Source organism: Abramis brama (assembly GCF_963993115.1).
Source record: "Abramis brama genome assembly, chromosome: 7".
NCBI classification, from domain to species: Eukaryota; Metazoa; Chordata; class Actinopteri; order Cypriniformes; family Leuciscidae; genus Abramis; species Abramis brama.
In genome coordinates, this window is record NC_139969.1 from 41,737,225 (window position 1) to 41,763,945 (window position 26,721).

At 40.5% G+C, this 26,721-nt stretch overlaps 1 protein-coding gene across 4 annotated transcripts; it reads left to right on the top strand.

The window, feature by feature from the left end:
- Positions 1-14,428: 14,428 nt before the first annotated feature.
- Positions 14,429-26,319, top strand: LOC311087308 (uncharacterized protein). Of its 4 annotated transcripts, none has more exons than XM_084120616.1 (5): positions 14,446-14,516; positions 15,259-15,384; positions 16,491-16,520; positions 16,786-16,839; positions 21,260-26,319. In XM_084120616.1, the coding sequence occupies exons 2-5, from the start codon at positions 15,300-15,302 to the stop codon at positions 22,255-22,257; spliced, it is 1,167 nt and encodes a 388-aa protein (XP_083976742.1). In that variant the 5' UTR covers positions 14,446-14,516; positions 15,259-15,299; the 3' UTR covers positions 22,258-26,319. The 4 variants fall into 4 exon arrangements, with proteins under 4 accessions (XP_083976745.1, XP_083976742.1, XP_083976744.1 ...); XM_084120617.1 differs by lacking the exon at positions 14,446-14,516 and adding an exon at positions 15,027-15,137; XM_084120618.1 differs by lacking the exon at positions 16,491-16,520.
- Positions 26,320-26,721: the final 402 nt, after the last annotated feature.

The window sequence follows — 26,721 nt, forward strand, 5'->3', positions numbered from 1 at the left end:
GAGCAGTCCCACCACCCCAACCAAGCTCCAGTAGGCTATCCCTTACATTTTAAGACAGGTGTACAAGAAAGCTAAAATCACCACTTGTCAACCACTTGTAAACTACAATTTAGAAGTTAAGTGCACTGAAATACCATTCTAATTACTAGTAAAAGTAATACCTTTACAAGAAGCCTATAGCCTATTTCAGGGTTTTTCCTGGCTCAAAACGAGGCAGAGGTGATAAAATCATAATAATGTATTTTAATTATAAGATAATTACATGTGTATTTTTTTTGTAGATCATCATACAGCCTAATGTGTTTCACATAGTTTTTTGTTGGTGGAGCTTGGTATCTCTAGGTGTGTCCGGGGGCATGCCCCCCCGGAAGAAAAATTTGTACATTTTAAAGATAAATTCATTAATCTGGTGCACTTTGAGTCACCCGAATCCACTGTTAAAAATAAATAATCCACCCGCAAACCACCTATATTCTTTGATTTAGATATCTGCATCTGATCATCACATTACAATTATTAAAATTCTCAGTGTTAAAGGGGCATTTCACCCATTTGAACATTGTTTTTTATTTAAAGTGGGTCATATATGTAGTCGAAATGTAAAATAATTTTTGAATTTGGTGCCTTCGTGACCGAGAAAAGACAAAAAATAACTTCAGGATGCATTTGTATGAAAGACAACAACTCCCACAATGCACCACATTGCACAGCTCCGCAAGCCACTCCCACTAATCCAGAAAGCGCATATCTGCCTATAAGAGAAATCACTCTTCCGTCTAAAAGACTAGCTACCACCAGAGCTTAAAATTCATTTCACATTCACACAAAATGTCTAGTTAGTTGGCGAACTCATTAGTGCATTACTCCTCGTTTGTATTTCTTTCGAAAAGGTGAATTATTGCATGGTACCTGGATGTTCAGTCAGAACATATGCGGTGCGAAACTAGGATAGTTCACAACACAAACGTCCGTGTCCTCGTCTGATTCAGAGACTTCGTCCAGGAGAAATTGTCATCGTTGAAATTCTTTGCCGCAGACGGACTCAATCTCTGTTCGTAGCGGTTCGTAGTTGCATAGTGAGATCACCGGCGCCACCAGTCCGCCCTAACTCGAGCCAGTCTGGGCTTCTCGTCCGCGGCAGGCAGGTCTTCTGCCTCGGCTGCTCTTCGCTATAATGCGGCTTGTAAAGGTAGCCACAAACACCTGATTCAAGCATCAGACTTCCGAAATCCTCTTCCTTTATATCATATTGAGCACTCTCCTCCGCTATTGTCATAACTTTACATCTGTCTCCACAGCGCCTGTTAGCTTAGCTTCAAACAAGATGGAGGATATTGCTTTCAGTTTCAGAGAGTAAAGTCCCACCCACTGATCTGTAATAGGCCTGTAGCGTGAGCGGGTCCCGCCCCCTGGAATAATGAGGAGCTAGTGTTTGTAGTCTCTACACTTTACAATGAAATGTGACTTCCTGCTTATTATGACGCAAAATGATGATTTTTACGTCATAATAAGCAGGAAGTAAAACACTTAAATCCTTATTTCTCCCATCTCAGGGAAAAATTAATGAAAAATCCACGTTTATTATAATATATGACTGGGTTTCTAACAATAGAAAGCTTAATGCAAATGGGTGAAGTGTCCCTTTAAGCATGATAATATGGTAACATATCACACTGAAGTAGGCTGGTTTAAAATTAACATTTATTTAAAATAATAGTTTTTCTTTTGGCAAAATTACATTTCCTTAATAGCCTAAACAGAGGCTTTACTCCCTTCAAGCTTAAATTGTCAATGTTTCATTACATCACTGTTTGAAAACACTCAGAATAATTTTTTGTACCTTTATAAAGGGCATTTTCCCCTAATTTTATTAAATGTATGCTCCATGTTTCATTTCAAATTCTTAAATTTGATAAATATATTCAATTAAAATAATTAGACACTAGGCTGTTACCAATAAAATTAAATAATTTACATTGAAAAATTATAACTGTATTAAATTAGATTATTTTAAATATTTTTGAATATACAAATAAGGAATGTTGAAAAGAATGATACTTTATGAAACTAGCGTTTTGTCATTCAACGTTGACACTTGCTCGAGAAGTTGAAGTCGTTCTCTATCTCCGTTGCTTCTAGCCACGGTGGTTAAAAATGGTACAGTCCACAATAGGGGTGTCTGAAATCGCTTTACATTAAAATGTCCCTACAGTGAAAATAGGAGTTGACTTGTATTGTAACTGTAATTATATTTTTTCACAATATCAGAAAAATGATCTGACCCCGCAAAAAATTAAAAGCCTTATATAAGCCTTATAATGAAGGCAACACATGCTGTAAGTGTCTATATTAGCTTTATTAGCCCCCTAGTATCAAAATGATAAGTAGGCTACAAATACATAATGAGCATTCATGATTAAATATTTATTTTCCTTGCAGCGCATCCTGGAGAGAATGACGCACCACGTGACTACTCTGCTGTAGGATGGTGCTGGGATGGTGCTTTAAGTTTAACTTCCATTATAATTTTAATGTATTATGTTTCGTTTTATTTATTCGTGTATTATTTTTACAACGTTGAAAAACTTTAAGAATGTTTGTCATGTTTTTCCTCCTACAGAAATTATATTAAAACAAAAAATATTTTTTCCATTTTCATATTTTTGAAAAAGCTCCAGGGAGCCACTAGGGCGGCGCTTAAGAGCCGCATGCGGCTCTAGAGCCGCGGGTTGCCGACCCCCGGGTTAACAAAACTAGAAATGTAGGGGAAAACAACTTGTGTAATATGCACACTTATATCAGTAGATTTGGCTAATATTGTTATCGTTTTTGTTCTTAGAGCAGCAATGCTGTCCTGGAGCTTGACGACCCTCCTGAAGATGTCCTGGACGTACTGAGCAACACACCAATGTCATCAGTGCCTGCCTTTCAACACAATGAAAATGTGCTGGAGTACATGGCTGGTTACATTGGCAGTAAGGTGGTGGGAAAATTTGGTGACTGTAATAAATGTCCACTTTTCACTACAGCTGTTTCCACTATCCCTGATTTGAGGTACACTTTTTTTGAAAGAAAAACAATACACTGACTTCACTTTGGGGGAGAAAGGCCTAAAAGTGCCCAGCACTGACCTGGTAGATTTCATCATAGCCCTGGAGTCAAACTTTAGGAGAAAAATCAGGTCAGTCATCTAAATGGTGGCATGGAGGTGTACAACAGTGAGTGCAGGGAAGTTGTGTGTGACAAGGAAAAGTGCAAAAACACTCTTGTATAGATGGTGAAACTATTCAATAGAGTCAGAATCCATCATATATTACGGACCCAAAATCGACAACTCTCACAGCCCAAACAGAAGCGCAACAGATATGTTTTAAAGCTAAGTCATCTGTAAATCTGTACATTAACTCTCTCTTTCTGTATCAAATGGAACATGTGTTGTACAAAGTTTTTATCAGTCAAGATTAATTAAATTATAATAAAACTAAAGAATAAAACATATAGAACAGCTAATATACTTCCATTGTCATTCTATTTGTAGTAAATGTGTGCACTTTACTTGCACAATGTTTGATTTGTTGTGTGTAATGCAAGCAGAGATGATGTGGTGATCTACTTACCATCACCAATTTTATTAGTCAATTTTGTGATGATCTTCTATTACTATTAAATATTCTCTCTTGACTAATGTGTTGTCCCTTTCACCCATTGTGTTTTGGCTTTTTCAAGGAATTTGTCAAACATGAGGAACATGGGCTGTTGTTACTGGTGTTGTAAAATTGTGCTGTGTATGAAAATGGGAGTTATCCCCAAAAGTTATTGGGGTAAATAAGTAGCCCATTTGACAGCTTCATGCTCTATGATGAAATTGTTTAATTATAAACCGATCCATAAACATTATTTTGTTGTACATTTTTCAACACACCATTTTAGTTTAGGCTATAGCAGACATCCCAACCTGCAAAAGGTCATTTCAGGGAGGTATCGCCCCCACCCCCTGTAAAGTAAAAGAATGTGTCTTTTACTTTCGTTTTCATTTCGACACTCTACCTCTGCCATGGCGCTCCTGTTTCTAGATACACTGAACTGATTAATTATGTTGGGGAGAAGAGATAAAAGCCCGCCAACACTGACAATTGATTGGTTGACTTACTGAAACAGGCCAATCAGGATGCTCTCTGTCTTACATGCGCTTGTTGAGCCACACACGCAAACTAGCACACACACGCAAGGTCTCTCGCTCCCTCACCCTTTCTGCTGTGTGCTCTACACGGTTTGGAGCTGCGCGCTCTTGCTCGCTCGCTCGCTGTAGATTCCGGGAGTTTTTAGCTAATTTGCGGGCATCAGGGAGCCGCTATCAATATGCGGGAGACTCACGGAACTTCCGGGAGACTTGGTATGTCTGCTATAGAGATATTAAAAACTAGAAACTACTATTTAGTTTCCTTAACTGCTTTTGAATTGGAACTGGTATCGTTCAATTCTATGACAGCTGTGTTGCGTTCAGTCCAAGATGGCGGAGCTGCAGCTCTGCGCATGGGTGCGTTTGTTGCAATGGAACATTCTATTGAGTTTCGCCTCTTGGTGCTTCTATACTCTTTGCTTTGGACATGATATTGTTGCACACTGTGCAGGAGATGTTGCGACAGCCGAGGACAACTCTACTGTGCAGATGGGTGTCCAGGCGCCCCAGTAAGGGCACTGGTTCCACTGGGATCGCAGACAGAGCATTCGGTGGAGAACAGTTTGTGATATGTATAAAAATGACTGCCACTGTAGGACAGTGCGAGCTCCGTGATTAATGACGTATAATCATTTAGCTCTAGCCACCTATGGGGAAACGCCAATGTTACGGCCTGAGTTTCTTGCATCTCTGTGTTCTCTTTCTCTCTCTGTTCCTTCTCATTCTGTCTGATTTCTGATAGGTTGTCCAGTGATGTTGTGTATGATCATCATTGGTTGTCCCACTTCTGACACCAATATAAGGACACTGCCGGCACTCGACTGGGAGCTCATTGTTGGTTCGGTCCGCCTGAACGATTTCCTGTTGTCATACCGAAACACCAGCTATGGGACAACAATGGTTTCTCTGATGCTGAAGGGTTGGGATTTGACTTACTGAGACCTTCTGCTGTCAAAGAGGTGGTCACTCGTCAGCAACAGAAGTTCACAGGAGAGACATGAAGGCTAAAAGCTGACTGATCCAGGACAAAATGTTCTGGCAAATGTTCTGCATCACAAGAGACTGAAAACATTCCTCAGATGCAAAACCTAGAAAAACTAAATCAGGCTCCGGCATTTCCATTTCAGAGTCCATGTCAAACACAGAACCCCACTTGGGAAAATTATCCCAATTATCAATTATCCCACTTGGGAAATACACTCACCAAAAAGACGCTGAGGTTAAGAATTGGGCACCAAAACTAGGTGGAAATTCACTCCACTTTCATACTTCACCAGCAACCCAGCAATCACATAAACAATATATGCTGGAAAGCAGATGTCACAATACACATGAACCGAGCACACACGCGCTGACGAGCGAGTTGTCCAGGAGAAACCAGGATCGACAAAGCAGCAGCATCAAATAGTGTTGCCCCGCAGGCCTCACTGAACGCACGTATCCGAGAACAGATTATTCCTTCATTTCATAGCTGGTCGCAAATCCAAGTCACGCACACAGAAGACTAACAAAAGCACAGGAATGCAGGAGGGGCATATGAATAGCCGCTGCCAACAGCCCCCAGCAACGGACCATCCGCCATAACGCTCAAGCGGAAGGAATGAAACAAACCGGAATAGGCAGTCCCCGGCAATGACGCACAGGCGGTGACCACACACACACACACACACACACACGGTGCATTCGAATCCCTTTTATACGCTCCCTCGCGGAATATAATTGGACACTACATTACCCACGAGCATTAAATTAATTAAAAACGAAACTCTGTACGTCCCACCTCACATGCATTAAAAAGTTAGGCAAGATGCTAAAATGTTCTCAGGAATGACCTAACTGAGACTCAGATGATAATCAGGATGGAAATGACGCCTCTCAAGGTTCATTACTGTGTGATCTAGGCTGAAATCTTCCTTCCGTTTGTGACCGGAGCAGTATTTTTGGTAGTATAACTCAATACAGATAGCCTGACTACGCCACCTTGGGAATTACACCCAAGGAAATATAAAAAGGAACCCAGGTTCGGTGGTGCAGGGAAAAGTCAGAGTCGTGTAATTCAACAAACAAATAATTTTATTTGAGAGGAAAATATTCTGCTTGTATCTTTAAATAGTATAAATCACTGGCAAGTTTATTGTAACAATACTAAGAACAATGTTAAAAGAACATTCCTCCAGGCATACGTGATCCAAGCAAGTTATCACATCAAACAAAACATCACAACCAAAAAAAACAAATGTATCATCTCCACAAAATATATTTTAAAAAAGAATTAATAAAAAATATATATATATATGAACAAGGCTAAAGTTTACTTTAGGGGTGGCAAGCTAGCTATAAACAACTGTGCGCTCAACCATTTATGTGTGCACGGCAAACCAAATAAGTCGAGGTGCTCAACCCTGGTGCTCCAACCTCACAACAAATGTGTTCACCCAGGTGACTAGCCTCCCCCTCGGCGCACTCAGCCTTGACTCAAACGAACAAAAGAAACAAAGAAAAATTAGTGGGTACGATACAAATACAAAATAATCACAGTAATCACATCCAACACAAATAGAAAAATGGACCAAATCAGTAATTATTGGTCTCAACAGGTGACCATTAGAGAGACGCTACTGATATGATATGATATAATATAATTAATTACACCACACGGCCAACGGCCCAAATCACACTGGTCAAGCAAACCTCAAAGAAATAACAAAAATAACCCGAACCATAAAATGAAAAACAAAACAAAACACAGCAATCATAAAGTAAACTATCCATTCACAAGAAACAAGGAGACTGATCTAGTCACGAAAAACAGCAGCACGACCTGAGTTAATCACGTTGTACGCGGGAGACACACGAGAATCACACACATCTCACGAACCACACATAACGTTATCACGAAGTCAGGATGCACTCACGAATGTCCAGCTTAACGCTTTCCATGAGCGCTTGACGCAACTCCCAGGGAACACTGCCGAGACGGCTACAGCCATCACTCGACTAACGTGACACCGATAACCGGAAGAGGGGTGGGTATGACAAAGCCTACATTCTAGGGCTTCCTGTTTACACACTTAAATACACCGGTCCTAATTACCTCATCCACCCATTACCATATAAGGGTAATGATGCAAGAGACAAGAAAGGGGAAATCCTCTACTGCTACACTTTATTCGTCTCTTCCTGACTTTCTGAGAAAAAAAGGCTGCTGTGTCTGTGCAGATTCTTTCAGTGTAAATGTCTGTAGAACAGTGTGTGTGTGTCCACACCTCTACACGGGTCAGTACTGCTTGATCAATAGGTTAGATGTTAATGTCACACAGTCCACACACCTGACTGTTTCCTCTTGAGCAGGACGGACTCGCCGGGTCGTAACGAGGCTGTTAACGCTTCACATCAGCAGATGCTTTAATGTTCACTGAATCACACTTCACACAGTGAACAATGAGGGGGAGTTAGACCAGATGCTGCTAAACAAGAATGATCACTGTTTAATGGTGACGTTCAATGTGGTTTGGACAAAAGTTAGGAATGGTCACTAATCAGTGTGTGTGTGTGTGTACATAACAAAGTAAGCTTTTGCAGAAAATAGAGAATCTAATTACGTATTACTCACATCCGCCCCAGCATCGTTCCCTGGAGATGAATTGGCCTTCTCTCCAATGCATCTACTCCAGAGGACATCTCCTGAAGGTATGTTTTCAGGAACTTGTTACAGATTCTACAGACATTGCCAGGCTGGCATTAAAAGGCTAGTACAGTTATGTTCTAAGGCTATCATAGGATTTCATTCATATGCTTGGGGCCCGGCCTTATCTTTCCTCAATGCTTTGAATCATTAAATCATTGATTTACCACTTATCAACTGTTAGCTTAAACCAATGGAAGGAGACATTGCTTAAATATACACAACTGTTCAAAAGTTTGTTATCACCATTCATTTTACCATTTGGCTTCATTATAATCATTATAAACTTCCTTAAACTGCCTGACAGTTATGACAGTAGACTCATAAGGTAATTTGTATTGAACCTTAGTCTCAGTCATTCCACATTTCACACTTCAATATCTCATAAAAACTGCTGTTGTTTCAGTCTGTTCAAGGTTGTTTCACGCCTTTATCAATCACAGTTATATTCAGACTGATAATAATAATAATTCTGCACAGACCAAATTGGCTGAAAATGACATTCAGAAATTTTCCTTATGAAAAGTGTCACTGCAAGCTGATCCTTTTTGCCTCTCTTTAATTCGAATAAACCCATGCACATATTGGGCAATTTTAACAAATGCTTTGAATGTAGGGAAAACATCATAGGCTAGCCTACAACACTGGACAAATTGCCTTATCCGATCATTGAAAAATCCTAGGCTACTGAATTTGTTTCCAAGTGTGCAAATATGTGGGTGTTCTGTTTAACTTTTTTGCATTGTGCTTGTATTTTCTGTTTTAGATGCTCTTACACAGCAGATGAGAAAAATAATTTTCCATACAAAGCTGGTCGTGCAAAAGCTTAATTTAATTACAATGCCTGTGTGATAAAACACATAAGCAGACAGGCACTGTTAAACCGCAGCTCTTTTACCTCTCCTCAAGTGACAATGCAGGAAAGAGGACGAACCTTCGATTGCACTGCTGTTTGAACCTCACTCCTACGTATGACGTCAGCCGACGTGCATACTGTGATGATTACGTTTAGTAAGAGCACACAAACCTTTCAAAATAAAATACCCCAAAACAAATAATAAAAATAAATAAAAATTTAAATAAAATGGTTTATAATCTGGTGTAACAACATATCCCTGCTACACATCAAAGGTAAAAAAAACTGTTTAATTTTCTCATAATATACATTAGCACGTCATCACATTTTCAATGATTCTCAAACGACTCGTCAGGTGAATCAATCTCTCTAAATCCCTCCTTTCCACGAGCTACTCTGCTCTAATTGGCCAGACAGCTCAGTCTGTTGTGATTGGCCTACCGTATACAGCATGCATCAAAAACTTCCATTGCCATTACAACGTCAGCTCTGCGTGTCCTGAGGCTTTCTACACTGTAAACTAAAGACAGTAACGAACAATGACGTCGATTTGACCATATCAATGCGCGCGAGTCCGATGATGAAACATTGAAAGATCTAGTCATTCAACCCGAACTTCCATCACAAGGACGACTGGAGCAGGACTCAGTGTTTCTCAGTGATACACTACTCAGTTTGAGGTAACTTACATTATATGAGATGTTGCAACTGTAATTCCTCTTCCCTGGTAATCCAGAGTTCTCGCAAGAGCACAAGTTGAATTTGCTCAGCGAGTTACTCTGGCGTTGAGTAATGATGCTCATTAAATACACCCTTGTATCCGAGCTGCACCAATCACAGCGGGTTTTCTGATATAGGCGGGCCAGAGGCGAGATGACGACAGCGCTGTGATGTCGAAGTCATTAGTAAACATTGCAAGATGGCTATGGATGAACACCAGTTGTTTGAAACGGCTCTGGCCGCTACAATGAACGAGTTAGACTTGGTTTTTTATCTAAAACAGGAACAGAAGACGCCGCTCGAATCGTTCCTTTGCAAGAAGGACGTTTTTGCTGTTTTGCCGACCGGATACGGTAAGAGTATAATCTACCAGTTAGCTCGGCTGGTAGCTAAGCTTATGGGGTTTATTGCTGTGATTGGTCGTAGTGTTATCCAATTGCGTGCAGTGAGATTTTCAAATGCATGCTTGGTGCCACCCCTCGAGCTGGCCGATCTTCATTAGTCGACGCCAGACCATTAATCTTTTAGATTTGCAGGCTATAATTCCTCACCATCAGCACTAACAAGTGCATGTCCATCAACAAACCGATTATTTTACTTGTACTAATTTATTTACCGAGTATTTTTCTAATTTATTGTGGTGAGCACATGGAAACTGTATCAATAACAGTGCATGTATGCAATTATGTATACATTAGCCAAGCTCTAGAGTGAATGATCTGATGTAACATAAACGTTGGTAAAACAAATATTTCCTCAAAGTAGTGAGAACGACAGACAATCTGCATTAATAAACACAGTTAATAGTGGCCCACAACTGATTAGCAGAAGTATTTCAGTAAGACAGTGATAACGTGAGTTAGCCAGTTAGCAGGAGACTTACACAATATAAAACTCAAAACGAAGTATTTTGAACACCATCTTTCAAGAGCAAACGGTTTGTGAATCCTGCACTGAACGCAGTCGTCAGTGAAATAAAGGGAACACCGCAAAAGTGTAGGATTATACTGCTGTGATACCGCGGTAAAGATTAACTTTAACCACTGATTCTCCACATGCTCATCCTTGGGCATTGAAAACGTACTCGGTTACTAACGTAACCTCGGTTCTCTCTAGAAGAGGGAACGAGTACTGCGTAAGTATCTTACGCTCGGGGAAAACCTCTTTTCCACGAGATATTGAAGCCAAAAAATTATCCTTATTATTTTGTATTATTGCAAAACGCGTTACAGCAGCATGCGGCCATGGGCGAGACAGCTCGCCTGAGGGCGAAGCCCAGGAATTACAGTGAACAATCACCAGAGGGACTCACAGAGAGTCCTGGAAAAGGAGGGGAATCCCTCTATCCATATAGAGCAGTGTCATAGACGCAAAAGTCAACATGACATCACACAGACAGGGCGGAACTGGCCTGAACTGATGTAGGAAATGCGGGTCTTACGCAATACTGCCCATAGCATAAACAGTCGACGGCGCGCAGCGCTCACGACCTCAGTGTCCTGGTTAGACAGCACTGATTCGTCTATACCGACAGCATCTTAGCCTGTAAGGCGGGAACCTCTAGGTTATAGAACCTTATAAATGTAGACGGCGAGGCCCAGCCCGCCGCCATACATATGTCTTGCAAGGAAATCCCGCTAGACCAAGCCCACGAAGAGGCAACGCCTCTCGTGGAGTGCGCTCTGACACCCAAAGGGCACTGTAAGCCCTTGGCAGTGTATGCCAGCGCTATGGCGTCAACTATCCATCTGGATAGGCTCTGTTTCGAAACAGCCAGTCCCTTGGAACGTCCGTTGAACGAAACAAACAGCTGCTCTGTCTGTCTGAAAACAGATGAGCGAGACACATAAGCTCTTAGCGCCCTAACTGGACAAAGAAAGCTTGCGTCCCCTTCCTCGCCCGACACCGGTAGGGCGGACAGGGAAATGACCTGAGCCCGAAACGGCGTGTTGAGGGATTTTGGAACGTAACCATGCCTAGGTTTGAGTATGACTCTTGAGTCACTTGGCCAAAACTCTAAGCACGCCGCGCTCACTGAGAGCGCGTGTAGGTCGCCTACGCGCTTCACTGAAGCGAGAGCCAGCAAAAACACTGTTTTGAAAGACAAGTGTTTGAGGCTAATCGTTTGAATAGGCTTGAATGGGTCACCTTTCATGGCTTCCAGCACCGTAGAAAGGTCCCACATAGGGACTGAGGGAGGTCTGGGAGGATTCCACTGAGCCACAGGGGGAAACACACAGGCTTTCAGATGCGCTGAGCATATAAGAGAGCGTCAACATGTATTCTTCGGCGTTTGCTGGCAGGCGTGCGTGTTTATAACAGACTCGCTTGCTGCAATATGATTATTTTCCAGTTGCCTGATCAGGGAACTGAGAAATGTGAGAGAAAAAAGGGCAGTCCGGCCGAGGCGGGACTTAAGAACACTCTTTTCTCCTTTCGCCGGTGAGTGACGCGCGCAGGGGCAGGGTAGCTTTTCTTGTAACGTAAAGAAAAACTAACCCCGACCGTCCGCTTCCAGGAGGAGCAGCCTCGGAGAAGAATGCCAGGTGAGTCCTCAGAGTCACCATAGGCAATCGGCTTGCAGTGAGGGCAGTCGCCGTCAGCGAGCGCGAGAGCTGCGTGATCCTCAGGAAAGGGAGGCGTCTTGAAAAAGACGCCCGGCTCTTTTAGTGCAATGAGAGTGTGTGTCGCGGCGGCGAGCACACATACATACACAAAACACAGTAGCAGAGAAAAGGATATAGGCGCCGGATAGCGCAGCGGGAGCGGCAGTAGAAGGCGGCGTGGCCAGCAGCTTCAGATGATGGCTCGTCCCGCTGAAAGGCTTCTTCAGACGGCGCGGCTTCTCTCGGGATCCAACGATGCGTGAGCTTCGCTGAAAAACCAGGGATCAGCTGTCCCGAGCCTTCCTTTATAGGGCTAAGCCACGCCCGTTTTGGCGGGACGTGAAGACGTTTCGAAGCGCCCTCATTGGCCTGACGTCACCTCAGGCCTCGCTCGGTATGCTGATGCAGTTGCCGCAGAGCAGCCAATGGGCGCGCGAGCTGTCTCGCCCATGGCCGCATGCTGCTGCAACGCGTTTTGCAATAATACAAAATTAGAAGGATAATTTTTTGGCTTTTCCCCGAGTGTAAGATACTTACGCAGTACGAGAGACCTCTCGTAAGAGAACACTGGCTTTACCTTCACATTGTAGAGCACAGCATCTTCTGGACATGATGCTCTCCAGTATCCACAGGATCAGCTGCAGGTTTGAGGGGGTTCAAGTTTTCCCTGGTGTCTGCGTGCGCTATAAGTGGGTGGGCGATATACTAATGTTTCGTCTTGACATCACAATGAAAAGGACTCGTTTGAAAAACGATTAATTTCACTGACTCAGAGTCGACTCTTACTTTTGAAAGACAATAACTTTATATACGGTGTACTTTCAGATTTAAAACTTTGCAGGATGTTTTCATTCACTTAGAGCTGTGTGAAAGGTCATTTTAAAAAATCCATAATAGGGGCCCTTTAATAACGACTGAAATTCATTTGAAATCACGTTGATCCTTAGTTCAGTTGAAATTTTAACATTGTTTCAATATTCCTGATAATTGAAATACCACTGAAATTCCGTTGATCTATGGACAGGATTTCAATGTTGTTTCAATATTAAAACAGGGTGCAAAATGATGTAGAATCAACATCAGAGTTCGATGTTGATTCAATGACTTAATGTTGACAGCAGAATGTTGATTTAATATAGTTTCAAGGACTGTCTGATATCTGGGCTCTCTTTCTGCACTGTGGTCGCTCCTCCTTTTATGCTTCCGCTCCTCCGTGAGAGATACGAGACCGGTGCGCGCGCAGGTGTCGCTCATTATCAATCATGTCACCGGCCTCACGCCGTTCTCTCACGGCCCACAGCCTCGTCCTGCTCGCCACACACCATTTTAAGGTTTATATATATTTTAAAATTGTCATCTTTTTTACTTTTTTTTATTTTTACATTGTTATGTGATTAAAACATAATTATGTCATTAAAAAATATTATTTTAACAGTATTGTAATTTCCTTATGTGTAATTTAAATGTGAGCAGGCTACAAATCAGTTAATTTGAACCTTTATTATAATGATTTACCAACTGTCTTTGTATAGTTTAGAAACGCCAAAGAGTGTCAAGTGGTCAAAAAACATAGAACTACATTTTTTAGATGAATAATAAGAATGATATAGAGCAGAATAATAATAAAAAAAGAATAATAGCATTGTTAGTTCATGTTAGTAAACATATTAACTAATGTTAACTGATTAACCTTATTGTAAAGTGTTACCAATCATTCTAATACTCTGATTTGGTGCTCAGTTATTATCTGTTATTATTTAAGCTTTAAATTTAAATCTTTTGTAACACTGTCTTTACTTTCACATTTGATTATTAATGCCTCCTTACTGAATAAAAGTATTTAAAAATATAAATCCACATTTTTTAATGTAGCATCACGATTTCCACATGGAAAACTGTACAGATATAATTTTTGGCCAAACTGTCATACAAGTGACACTGAAGACTGGGGTAACGATGCTGAAAATTCAGCTTTCATCACAGGAATAAATAAATTACAGCTTACAATATATTACAATAGAAAACCATTATTTATAATGTAAGAATATTTACTGGTTTTGCTGGTTTTTGAATAAATGCAGCCTCGTGAGCGTAAAAATCTTTTTTTTTTTTTTTAAGATAGTGTATGTGTTGTTCCTACATCGCTATTATCATCATCAGTCACTCGTTTAGTCATATGTCACTGCACTTATGTAGAATTAAATTATTTCTATAAAACTAAAGTGTCTATAGAGTTATTCCATGTGATTAACTGTTTTAATGTAAAAATAAAACCTTTTGCAGTAGCATGTATCAGTTGGTGCATCTTAAACAAAGCGGGTTTGTCTGATTGGCTCAAATCAAGCTGACAGTAGAAGCGCGCGCCTGTGACTGAGCAGATTGTGCACTTCCGGGTGTCACGCGCCAGCGGAGCAACGGCCATTGATGAATGAGCTCAGGCTAGACTGCGAGAGGGAAGCGGGAGTAACGGTAACTGTGTATGATTTACAGTAGTTTAATCGATCCGACAGTAGTTATGACAGCTCTGGTAAAGCCAGTGAGCGCTAGCCTGATCTGATTCTCGTGGTTTCTCAGTATGCGCTGAATAGGCTACGATATACAGTGCCAAATACTGGACCGTGCTGTCTGATATCGGAATGGTTATTTTCAGCATAAATAAAGTCGTCCATAAACACGAGAGTACAATACTGAGTTTAGAAATAAGATTTCAGGCGATTCGATCATTTAAAATCCATTCAGTCATTGTATTTGTTCTGTAAATGTAATATATAGCCTAGATATTTGTTATTATTAATTCCAAGAACACATATGTGTAACGCTGACAATAGTGGAAATCAAGAGAGAAATATGACATTACAGTGAAAGTAGATGATTTTTTATTGGATATGTTTGTATAACTTAAAAAATTGTATATATAAAAAAAAGAGTTTTATCATTCATATACAAAACTAAAAATACTGAATATGTCATGTTATAATAGAAACACTGCAAGTCTTAATACAGTGGCATCAGTGCTTTGAAGAGCTTTCTAAAGGTTTTCACAGAAACACGATCAGAGAAAAGGTTCAGTGTTATTTCACACAATCAGCTGTGAGTTTATGGTTCATATCCTCTCACTTCACACACCTTTTTAATGTTCATGAGGGACATGATGTGACCATCGTATGATGAATTCAGAGCTAAATACTAATAATGACTTCTGCTCCAACAGTTTCCAGGTGTAAAAGAAGAACGAGTGACACGATTGTAAAGATGGAGTTTATTAAAAAGGAGAGTGAAGACACGAGTGATGCAGAAACATGCATAGAGAAAGATGAAGAAACTGAGGAACAGAGAGGTCGGTGATCATTCTTCACTCTTCATTAATGATTGATGAAAATCACTGGAGCATTTTTCTTTCAATTACTAATAATCACATTTGTTTCACTCTCTATGTATAGTGAGTGTTTGTCTTTAAAAACCCTCACAATAAATACAATGAATTTTAGCATCTCGTGTCGCTCTTTCAGAATTATCTCTTTGCATCTTGTTGTGTTCTGGTGCTTAAACAAACAGCATATCTTTATTTAAAGCAGATGATCATTATAAAATGAGCCCAGAAATGATGTATAGCATCACTCGCACATTTGATTTAGACATTATTGTACATTATATCTGCACACAAGAAGTGTGCTTAATTTTTTTTGCCAATTTGGAAAACTTAAAGAGAAAGTTTTTATTTATATTCGTTGGACTATTTCCAGACTTCTATTTGGATATATTTTTAAAATGCAATTTATTCCTGTGATGTAAATCATTACTCCAGTCTTCAGTTTCACATAATCATTCAGAAATAATTCTAATATGCTCATTTGATGCTCAAAAAACATTATTATTATGAATGTTGAAAACATTTTTTTCAGTTTTACAATTTTTTTCAGGATTTTTTGATGAATAGAAAGTTCAAAACAACAGCATTTATCTGAAATAGAAATATATTGTAACATTATTCACTACCGTTCAAAAGTTTGGGTTCAGTAAGAGTTTATTTTAAAAAACATTTTTTTTTAAAGAAATTAATACTTTTATTCAACGAGGATGCCTTATATTGATCAATAGTGACAGTAAAGAAGACATTTATATTGTTACAAAATCTTTCTATTTCAGATAAATGTTGTTCTTTTGAACTTTTAATCAAAGAATCCAGAGTTTTTTTTTTACACAACTGTTTTTAACACTGATAATAATCATAAATGTTTCTTGATCATCAAATCATCATATTAGAGTGATTTCTGAAGGATCATGTGACACTGTAGACTTGAGTAATGATGCTGAAAATTCAGCTTTGATTACAGGAATAAATTGCATTTTAAAATATATATAAATGGAAAACATTTATTTTAAATTGTAAAAATATTTCACAATATCACTGTTTTTGCTGTAATTTGGATCAAATAAATGCAGCCTTGGTGAGCAGTAGAGACTTGTATGAAGGTAATATGATGTCATAAAGAATTGCATGCGTGATTTGTGAAAGTGTTCATAAGATTGCAAGCGTAAATTAAATTTGCATGCGCAACAGAAGATTTGTAAAGGTGTAAATCGGCTTTCATGTGTAAGAAAAAAATATTTGCATAATTTAACTGTTATTCTTAAGTGTAATTCATGTATTGTGAAGCTGAAGCTTCATGTTAACACAAAATAAATAGGAACTGGGGTTAGACAAATCACCTATTGTTTTCTGTGTTTTGGGCTGCAGAGATTAAGTCACGATGCGGACTGGTCATCTCCTCAGAAGTGGACGTGCCTATATGTACGTTTCATACAGATTACATAATCTGAGAATATTTATTTTCCATTTCAATTTGTTTATTCAAAAGTAGACATTTCAAGCTTTCTATGGATATATTTGTTATGTCTGTGAGGCAAGTATGCGCTGAGTTTAGGTTAACTTTTGTGACGTGCTCAAGTTCACTGAGACCGAGACGGCAGAAAGAGCATCCTGATTGTTTTCATTTTTTTACAAAAGCACAACGTGTTGTTGTTATTGTGAATGCACAAAACTAAAAGTAGACACTTTACAGTTTGCATTACTCTTATCTGAATGACCAAGAATGACAGAGTATTTTAAGTTAAATGCAGGGATGCACTGGCGCCTGAATGCCAAGGAGTAAGTGGCTCTCCACACAAACACAGATATGCAGCTAATAATAGCGCACATTAATCTAGGTTAACATTAGAGCGAGCTGACTTATAAAGTTGCTGCTACTTAAATGTTTCAAGGGATAAGCCATATTTGAGGTCGATGAATGATAGGCAAATGTTGAGATTTCTTGCTGATAACGATATGTCCCTCACGGACTGCGTGATTTCGCCACTTCCTGTGGAGTTTTTTTTAACTAACCGACTAATACAATTTTGGTCGGACAAACCTCTTCTAGTTAACTAACGGTTAGTTGACTATTAGTGGGCAGCCCTATATAAATATATATCTCACAAAAGTGAGTTCACCCCTCACATTTCAGCAAACATTTAAGTATATCTTCTCAAGGGACAATACTATAGATATATCATAGATATATCAAACTTGGATATATTTTAGAGTAGTCATTGTGCTGCTTGTATAGCAGTATATATTTACTGTCTTCTGAAAATAACTCAACATACAGCCATTATTGTCAAAATAGCTGGTAACACCCTTAGTGAACATGTCAAAACTGTGTCCAAAGTGTCAATATTTTGTGTGAGCACCATTGTTATCTAGCACTGCCTTAATCCTCCTAGGCATGGACTTCACCAGAGCTGCACAGGTTGTTGCTGTGATTCTCTTCCACTCCTCCATAATGTCTTGGCCACTCCATCACCTTCAGCTTCCTCAGCAAGGCAGTTGTCATCTTGGCGGTGTGTTTGGGGTCTTTATCATGCCGTTCGGCCCAGTTTCTGAACGGAGGGCATCATGTTCTGCTTCAGAATGTCACAGTACATGTTGGAATCCATGTTTCCCTCAATGAAGCACAGCTCCCCAGTACCAGCAGCACTCATGCAGCCCCAGACCATGATGCTACCACCACCATGCTCGACTGTAGGCAAGACACAATTTTCTTGGTATTCCTCACCAGGGCGTCACCCTGAGCCAAAACACCATCTGAGCCAAACAAGTTTATCTTAGTCTCATCAGACCACAAGACATGGTTCCAGTAGTTCATGCTCCTGGACAGGCTGCTTTCAACAAACTGTTTGCAGGCTTTCTTGTGAGCCAGCTTCAGAAGAGGCTTCCTTCTGGGACGACGGCCATGCAAACCGACTTGTTGCAGTGTGCGGCATATGGTCTGAGCACTGACAAGCTGACCTTCCGCTTCTGCAACCTCTAAAGCAATGCTGCCATGATCATGCGTCTGTTTTTTGAAGCCAGCTTCTGCACCTGACGCACAGCACGAGGACTCGACTTCTTCGATTGACCGTTGCGAGACCTGTTTCGAGTGGAACCCGTCTGGGAAAACCTCTGTATGACCCTGGCCTGCACTGTCACTCAGTTTCAGGGTGTTACCAATCTTCTTATAGCCTAGGCCATCTTTGTGGAGAGCAACAATTCTAATTCTCAAATCCTCAGAGAGTTCTTTGCCATGAGGAGCCATGTTGAACATCCAGTGGTCAGTATGAAGAATTGTACTCAAAGCACAAATTTGACCTGCTCTAATACAAGATACAACATTTTGTATGGTCCTGTGAAGCAGACAAAAACATGAACATGAATAGGACAGGTGTCTTTGCATGGTTTAACGACGTACAGCTATTATCACTTAGGGTGTACTCACTTTTGTTGCCAGCTATTTTGACAATAATGACTGTATGTTGAGTTATTTTCAGAGGACAGTAAAGTTTCATTTCTATAGTATTGTCCCTTGAGTAGATGTACTAAAATATTTGCTAAAATGTGAGGGGTGTACTCACTTTTGTGAGATGCTGTATATATATATTGTTATTAACAGAATTTAATACATTTTAATATTTAAAGGTGTTAACTGTATTAACATTTTTTATGAAAAAGCACTAAAACAGACAATAAATCTGCATAATTGTCAAACCGCTCAAACCATTGATAAAGCTGCCAAGTCATTGCGTGGGCACTATGAAATAAAATGCTTTCGTTGCGTGGAAACGTCACCGTTATTTTCTTTAAGATAAAATACTGAAGTTTTGTACAGAAATGGGTCATGCCATTGACATTACCCGTCCTGAACAGTTGAAGTAAAACCCCACTTATTCAAGAGAGTGCATTTATTGCATGGAAAGAGCAAACAAATAATAGGTGTCTAAAATGCATACGCACAGTTCCGATGAATCATGAATGATAAATTAAATTTAACTTAATGACCTTAAACTGAATGTACGAAGAAAACTGCTGAAATAACAACAACATTCATAACACTGAAATAAGAGCGTGTGGTTTATCTATCAATCAGATGCACATTAATGTTGCATTCTTACTATAGCAAAAGTTGACACCCGGCGCGTTTTCTTTCAGAATCATAAGGAAATGTTCCGTGTAAAGAGAACAAAGAGGGCTTTTCTTACTATTCCATGAGGAAAAGATAGTTTAGGTTTAGTTGGGAAAGTGCCCAATATTATTAAATATGAAAGCATATTTAATACCAGGAATACTTTAATAATGTTGTGTATCCACTATCCTACAAAATAGTTAGCAACTAACAATACTTTTAAAGCCTTTTTAAATCTTGGCTTATGTAAATTTCTACAAATGCCAATTTATAGGCTATTAAAATAAAGTTAATAATAATAGCATGTCACGATTTTGGGTTTGTTCTTGTCATGTTTCTGTGTCATGTCTTGTTTCCTTGTCTGTCATATGACCCTTGTAAGTCATGTGATCCTGCCATGTGTTCCCTTGTCTGTGTCATGTTGTCATTGGTTAATTGTTTCATTGTTCACAGGTGTCCCTTGTCTAGTCATTAGTCTTGTGTGTATTTAAGCCCTCTTGTTTGCCATGTGTCGTTGTCAAGTATTGTTTTCTGTAATCTGCTGTGATGTAAGTTCATGTTCATGCTTTGGTTTTTGTTTCATATTTTAGTTTAGTTACAACTGCACTTGGGTTCTCCTTTACACTTGCCTCCAGTGGACCCCTCATTACATAGCATCACTAAAAACTAACATGAACTAACATTAATTATGGACAAAATGTTTGTTTTTTTTGTCCCCACTCTCTGACCCCCCTGAAGGCCGCTGTGTAATTGACACCCTGACAAAGACACACTGGGGGAAGCATTTCAATAATCCTATGAATGCATATATAAAAATGCAGAATCGAATCGAATGAATCAAATCACATCGAATTTTAATGTGAATCGTCTTGAATCGAATCGTTCTGAATTTGCAAAAATCATTCTTGAATTGAATCAAAAACCTATGAATCATGAATCGAATCGATTCTCTGTCTACCCAAAGATTCACTGCTCTACTTATAACACACACACACAAAAAAAAAGGGTATCGTTAAGTGCATGGACTCATTTGATTGAAGACCTTTTTAAACTTTGATCATGTTTGGAGGCTCTTATGTTACAACACTGCTGAGAAAAACTAGCGCTCCAGTTGTAAAACAGTGCCCATGATCGAGTTTACATTGGTTGAACTTTTAAATGATGTTGGAAAACACCGCGCCGTGACGTGATCACGGATGTCCTATAGCTTTAGCTAATCAGCATGTCAATGTCAGTATATGAGGATTTTTTCAAGATCTCATCATCATGTTGTGTGTGGCTCGTTTGAACAGAGACAACCTGCTCTAAATAAAGATGTGCGATTTACTATGGAGTTACTTCTAATGCTTTGTGAAGTTACAAATTATAACATGGAGCAAAAGCCTTATCTGTATACAGTTTACATGTGCGTTAGCGGCGACTTTTTATGGTTTTACGTCATTAAAAATTGTGATCAGTTTGTGAGATCGGCAAAATTTAGTGACAATCGATCGAGTCATAGAATTTTATTATAGGCATATACCGATCTGCCTATAATCGATTGGCGAAGCGCCCCTAGTAAACATTATTAGTGACTGAACTAATTTTATTGGTGCAGTACAATAATAATATGACTATTGTAATTTTCACTGGATCGATTTATGTGTTCATCTGGAGCCCTGATGTTTGACCTCTTGCTTTCTGCCATGAAACTGTGAATCACTTGTGTTTTTTATTTGTCTGAACTGATTTTAGACCTGATGGAAGTGAAGGTGGAGTGTGAAGAACTGAATGAAGTGGAGGAGGATCATCAGTATCAGAGACCTCAGAAGATCATAACAGGAGAAAAATCATTTAGTCGCTCACAGACCAAAAGCAATTTCTCCCAGAAAAGAACAGGAGCCAATAAACCACCATTCATCTGCCATCAGTGTGGGAAGTGTTTCACACTCAAAGTGAACCTTAAAAGCCACATCAAAATCCACAGCGGAGAGCGTGATTTCAGATGCCCACAGTGCGGCAGGAGCTTCTTCAAAAACGCAGATCTGAAGAGGCACCTGCAAACACACAGCGGGGAGAAGCCGTTCAGCTGCCCTCACTGCGGGAAGAGCTTCACACGCAAAGAGAGCCTGGAGAATCACATCCGAATCCACACCGGAGAGAAGCCTTTCACCTGCCTGCTGTGTGCCAAGAGCTTCATACGCAAAGGACACTTCAAGAACCACATGCGCGTTCACTCCGGAGAGAGGCCGTTCACGTGCCACGAGTGTGGGAAGAGCTTCACGCAGGCCACCATCCTCAAAAACCACCAGCACTCGCACTCGGGAGAGAGACCGTTCGGCTGCGGCCAGTGCGGGAAGAGTTTCATTTCAGCCAAGCATCTGAAGATACACCAGAAAATTCACCAGAAGGTTTTCTTGTGCTCTTTCTGTGGAAAGATGTTCTCGCAGCTGGGCTATCTGAAAGAGCACCAGAAAATACACACCGGCGAAAAAGCTCACATGTGCTCGGTGTGTGGGAATAGCTTCTCTAGAGCCAAATATCTGAAAGAGCATCGAAAGGTCCATACGGGAGAGAAACCCTACAAGTGCTCACATTGTGCCAAGAGCTTCAGTCAGTCAGGGAACCTGAAAATACACGAGCGAGTTCATACCGGAGAAAAGCCGCACCGCTGCCCGCCGTGTGGAAGGAGTTTCGTCACATCCAGCGCTCTGCTGTCTCATCGAAGGAAATGTCGCCAAAAGTTGTCATAGTGAGCAGAAGTCAGTTGTGGGAAATTCTATGAACTAAAGTGTCATTTGCTTCTACATCTTTGTGGACAGATACATTAAACATGTTAACTGTGTGTAGTGGAATTTGTTTCCATCCACCTAATTATATGCAAATTTTGGGATATTGCATAAAAAACGCTGGATGGAAATGTGCATACATTTTAACATTTTTAAAAATGCACATAAAAAACATGCGCTCAATTTAGGCGAACAATTGTTTTATCTGAAAAGAAGATGCGTGACTAAAACTGCAATGGAAAGACATTTACCGAATAAATCCCTCGATGTGCAACAATAAACTCGGGCCAGTTGTTCAAAAAGTTTCATCTGGATCAGAATGATCTGGATTTGGAAATCCCATGTTCTGCTTTCCAGGATCAGGTCATCCATCTTATTTTTGGGTCGGTTTTTCAAAGCAAAATTGGATTGGCTCACCATGATCCAGATACACACTTTTTCAGATTACCAAATCTGAATCTCTACATAGGGCCATGGTAATGAAAAAAATATGGTTGGATGGTTTTGCATTCTCTTTTAGAAAAGAACAACCCATTTTAAAGATTTGATCCAATCCAATATGGTCAGATTACTTTTGAACAGCTGGCCCCTGGTGACTTTGGTTCAGCAGAGACTGTGATTGGATAACTGCACTAACCAGCAGACCAATGGCATTGCAGCATCACAAATGTTGGTTTTGTGGACCTCTGAAACGTCTGAGTCACCAGTCTGTCTGTCTGTGACAAGTCTGTCACCAGAATGATTTGGTTTAATTCCCTCCAGAAGCGTCTCACACGGTTGCATTCATAAGAGAATATGACAGCGTTTATTGGGTTTCATCTGACACTCTGAGACGCAACTCATTTATGATAGAGGGAAAAAGAGCTGATTGAAGAAACTTAAATTTTTTGTACTAATATTTTGTGCAAGTATCCCAGGAAGTGACAATTTTGTTCTCTTGAACACATGGGATGGAAACGCTGCTTTCCCTTTTAGTTGGTCATGTTCAACATACGTCTACGTGCTGATGTATTGGGATCGCGTCAGAGAGCCCCAATCATCTTCGAGTGTAAACAGAATGAGCCAATGCATATTGGCAGGCAAGATTTGCATCTCGCGCTCCACCCCGAAGCGCAGGTATAAATAGGAAGCAGATGCAAGCACCAGTTGTCTTTCACTTCGGAGTTGAACAGATCATTCTGTATGCTGTTTCTGAGAGTGGTATAAATACAGTCAACCAGTGTGTCGAGTGTTCTTGAGGAAGAAGCCTCTACAGCAGTGTTGGTGTTACGGCGTATGCTGCGGTGGTTGTGAGCTCACAGCTCTCAACTGCTGTTTTCACAGCATCGGTTGGCTCAAGGGCGTCTTCTTTAATATCTGCCAGTGTCGCTGTGGCCATTTCCCCTGTGTGCTTCAGCACTGAGAGCTAATTCCTGAAAGAGTGAACGCGGGTGTGACTGTTTCTTTTTCAAGATGACATTCCACCTGCACGTTTCTGGATGTAGTCGTTACCTGGCACCAGCTGACGGTCACAATCGCTGCATCACATGTCTGGGCATGCAGCACGCTGAAGCAGCTTTTGTGGATGACTCATGTTCTCACTGCGGGACCATGACCATCTCTCCATTAAAATTGAGACTCTCATACCTTCAACGAGGTGGACTCCCCTTACCTATGCCTCAATCTAGTATCTCTTTTGGCCAAAACCAGAAGAGAGCTACTTCGACAACTAGCAAGGATTATCTGAGGATTATACTGAGGGCTTCCCTGCCCGGTAACCAATCCCTGTGGGCTCCTCACTCCTGATAGGGCCCAGATATGTGCCCAAGGTTTCTACCACTCCCTTCTGGGACCAGGTAGTAAAACTTGCAAGTGCTGCCCCTGGAGGAGGCAGGCCCAGACCTGCCTTTTCTCTGTCCTGTTCGCGTTATGTGCCTATACGTGGACAGAACAAAAAGACTCAGGACCCCAGACCAGCTCTTCGTCTGTTAAGGAGGCCAGCAGAAGGGAAAGGCTGTCTCCAAGCAGAGGTTGGCCCGCCCCTAATTTAATAACAAATGATCGTTGCGACGGAAGCGAATCAATCAAAACTAACTTTAGCTGGAAAATATCTTTATTAAAGAACCGCTATAAAGCCAAAACAATCTCTGTTACCATAAATTATACGTTTATCTCTGTAAAGCTGCTTTGAAACAATCTACATTGTTAAAAGCACTATATAAATGAGGATGACTTGACTTGACTTGACTGGATAGTGGATGCCTTAGTCTTGGCGTACCAAACCCAAGACGCACCATGCCCCCTCAGGTTGCGAGCCCACTCCACTAGGTAAAAAAAAGGTTATGCCATTCCCCTCCTATGGACTGGATACATGCACCATTTCTACTCCAGGTGCGTTCCTCATCTAAGCGAACCCTCTTGAGTTCCTCCACACCCTCTGGCAGTCGGACACCAGGCCTAACACTCGTATGCATTGGTGGAACCTGTGTTAGGCTGGGTCCCATATGTTGTGATCCCTACGGTGATCCCATATGTGTATTCTTCCACGGTACGGCTCCCTGCAGCGAGCCTGTGTCTCTGCCATCTCTGAACGGTATTGCCTCCCCCCTACATAGGCCGGAGCCACCTCAGGGACATTCCATATGTTGTACAGCCCTAACCGGCCAGTCCATATATGATACCTCCCTACGGGCAGGATGTGGCTTCCGCAGCGTTCCTCTCCCCTGAAAAGGGCATCCAATAGTGTTATCCAATAGTCTGACTGTATGGTTCATGCGGAAGAGCAGCAAAGACTTCCTCTGCGTATGTCCCATCTTCCGCCCCTCATGAGGCTTACACTGCGCTATATAAATGAATAAAATAAAAGCGCTATATAAATGAAGATGACTATATAAATGAAGATGACACTGGGTGCTGAAAGGTGGCAGCAATAGGTGGCGTTATACTTGGGATCCCAATATGTTGGCATGTCGAAGTATGTAGAACGTGACCGACTGAAAGGGAACATATCGGTTACGTATGTACTCTCGTTCCCTGAAGGAGGAAATGTACATCCCATCGCCACCGTTGCTGGACCACCGCTGATGCAGTGTTTCTGCCTAGCTCCTCAGCAAAAAAACAACTGGTGCTTGCATGTGCTTCCTATTCATACCCACACTGCACGAGCTGCAAATCAATGTGAATTGGCTTGTTCTATTAACACTCGAAGATGATTGGGGCTCTCTGATGCGATCCTAATATGTACGTAAATTAAGTTAAATTTTCAGCTTTTGATTGAAGCACAGGTAATGTTTAACACTAGTCTATTATTTCTTCATGCATAGCCTTAACAAATCAAGTGTATAAAAGTCATATATTTGTTTTGTGAGAAACAGAAAATTATTTATAAAAGTAGACTTTACCTCACACTAGAAACAGCATTTTTTTTTATGTTTTCCCCCCCTTTCCTAAATTGTAGACCAAATGGATGAAGAAATTAACAACACAACTGTGTTTTCATTCATGGTTCATGGCAGTTAAATTGTTTCTTCTTCTCTTGCAAAAGAGGGTGATGTGCCTGTTTGTTGACATTCTTTTAATTTGTTAATGTGGAGCTCTTTTGATTTTACATTATTTAGGAATAAATGTAATTTTATTCACCAGATTGGAAGACTCATCCGGATCCAACAAATGGAAACCCAACAATATCCTTGTACAGAAAGGAAATTCTCTGACTGCATGAGACACGGAAACCTCTTTTAATGTGTATGAACTTGAGATCATGTGCTGAAGAACAGGAGAGGCAACTGATCAACTTCTACAACAAAAAAATGTAGACTGGGCCTCCCCTGTTAACCCCCTGAGGTTGGCAATCACGCCGCGTGATCTGCTCGCTTTTTTCCTTATCAGTGCAAAAGAGACTCAAAATACTATTCTGATTTTGATCTTACGTACTTGTGTTATACATCAATCCTGTTAAGTGTGTATTATTTTTTTTGTGTATACTCACAATAAAAACAAAGTGTTGTGCTTTTTGCCAAATAAAGAAAAATAAACATGTTGCGAGTTCTGCTTTCTCTCTGTCAGTGAAGTCCATTCTGAAACGCGTCCGAAAATGAACTGTAACTCAGAGAATACTCAGTCAAACAGTCACACAGGCACACAGGCATGAAGCTTGAATTCTCTTCTTTTAAATGAAGTAATATTTATAAAAAACAAATATTCTCAGTTTACGTAATATGTATGAAAAGAGAGAGATGTCAGTCGTTCTCATCTCAGCTCATTATGTTTTAATGTGACCCCGCCCACGGAGAGCCGGGCTATTCAAACGCAAATGTGAGGCGATCCATACAAACCTGTGAACGCCCACAATCAGCTGGATAACACACACCGCGAGTTCACTTTCAGACTCATGTACTTTACGACGCTGTGAGGAATAATACTATCTTGATAATAATCCTGGAAAATTTA

Excerpts from the sequence above, each read along its gene's own strand:
- LOC311087308 (XM_084120616.1), top strand. The coding sequence starts at position 15,300 with ATGGAGTTTATTAAAAAGGAGAGTGAAGACACGAGTGATGCAGAAACA. Across the intron at positions 15,385-16,490 it reads AGAAACTGAGGAACAGAGAG|CCTTGGTGAGCAGTAGAGAC; the intron begins GTCGGTGATCAT and ends AAATAAATGCAG. Across the intron at positions 16,840-21,259 it reads AGAAGTGGACGTGCCTATAT|ACCTGATGGAAGTGAAGGTG; the intron begins GTACGTTTCATA and ends AACTGATTTTAG.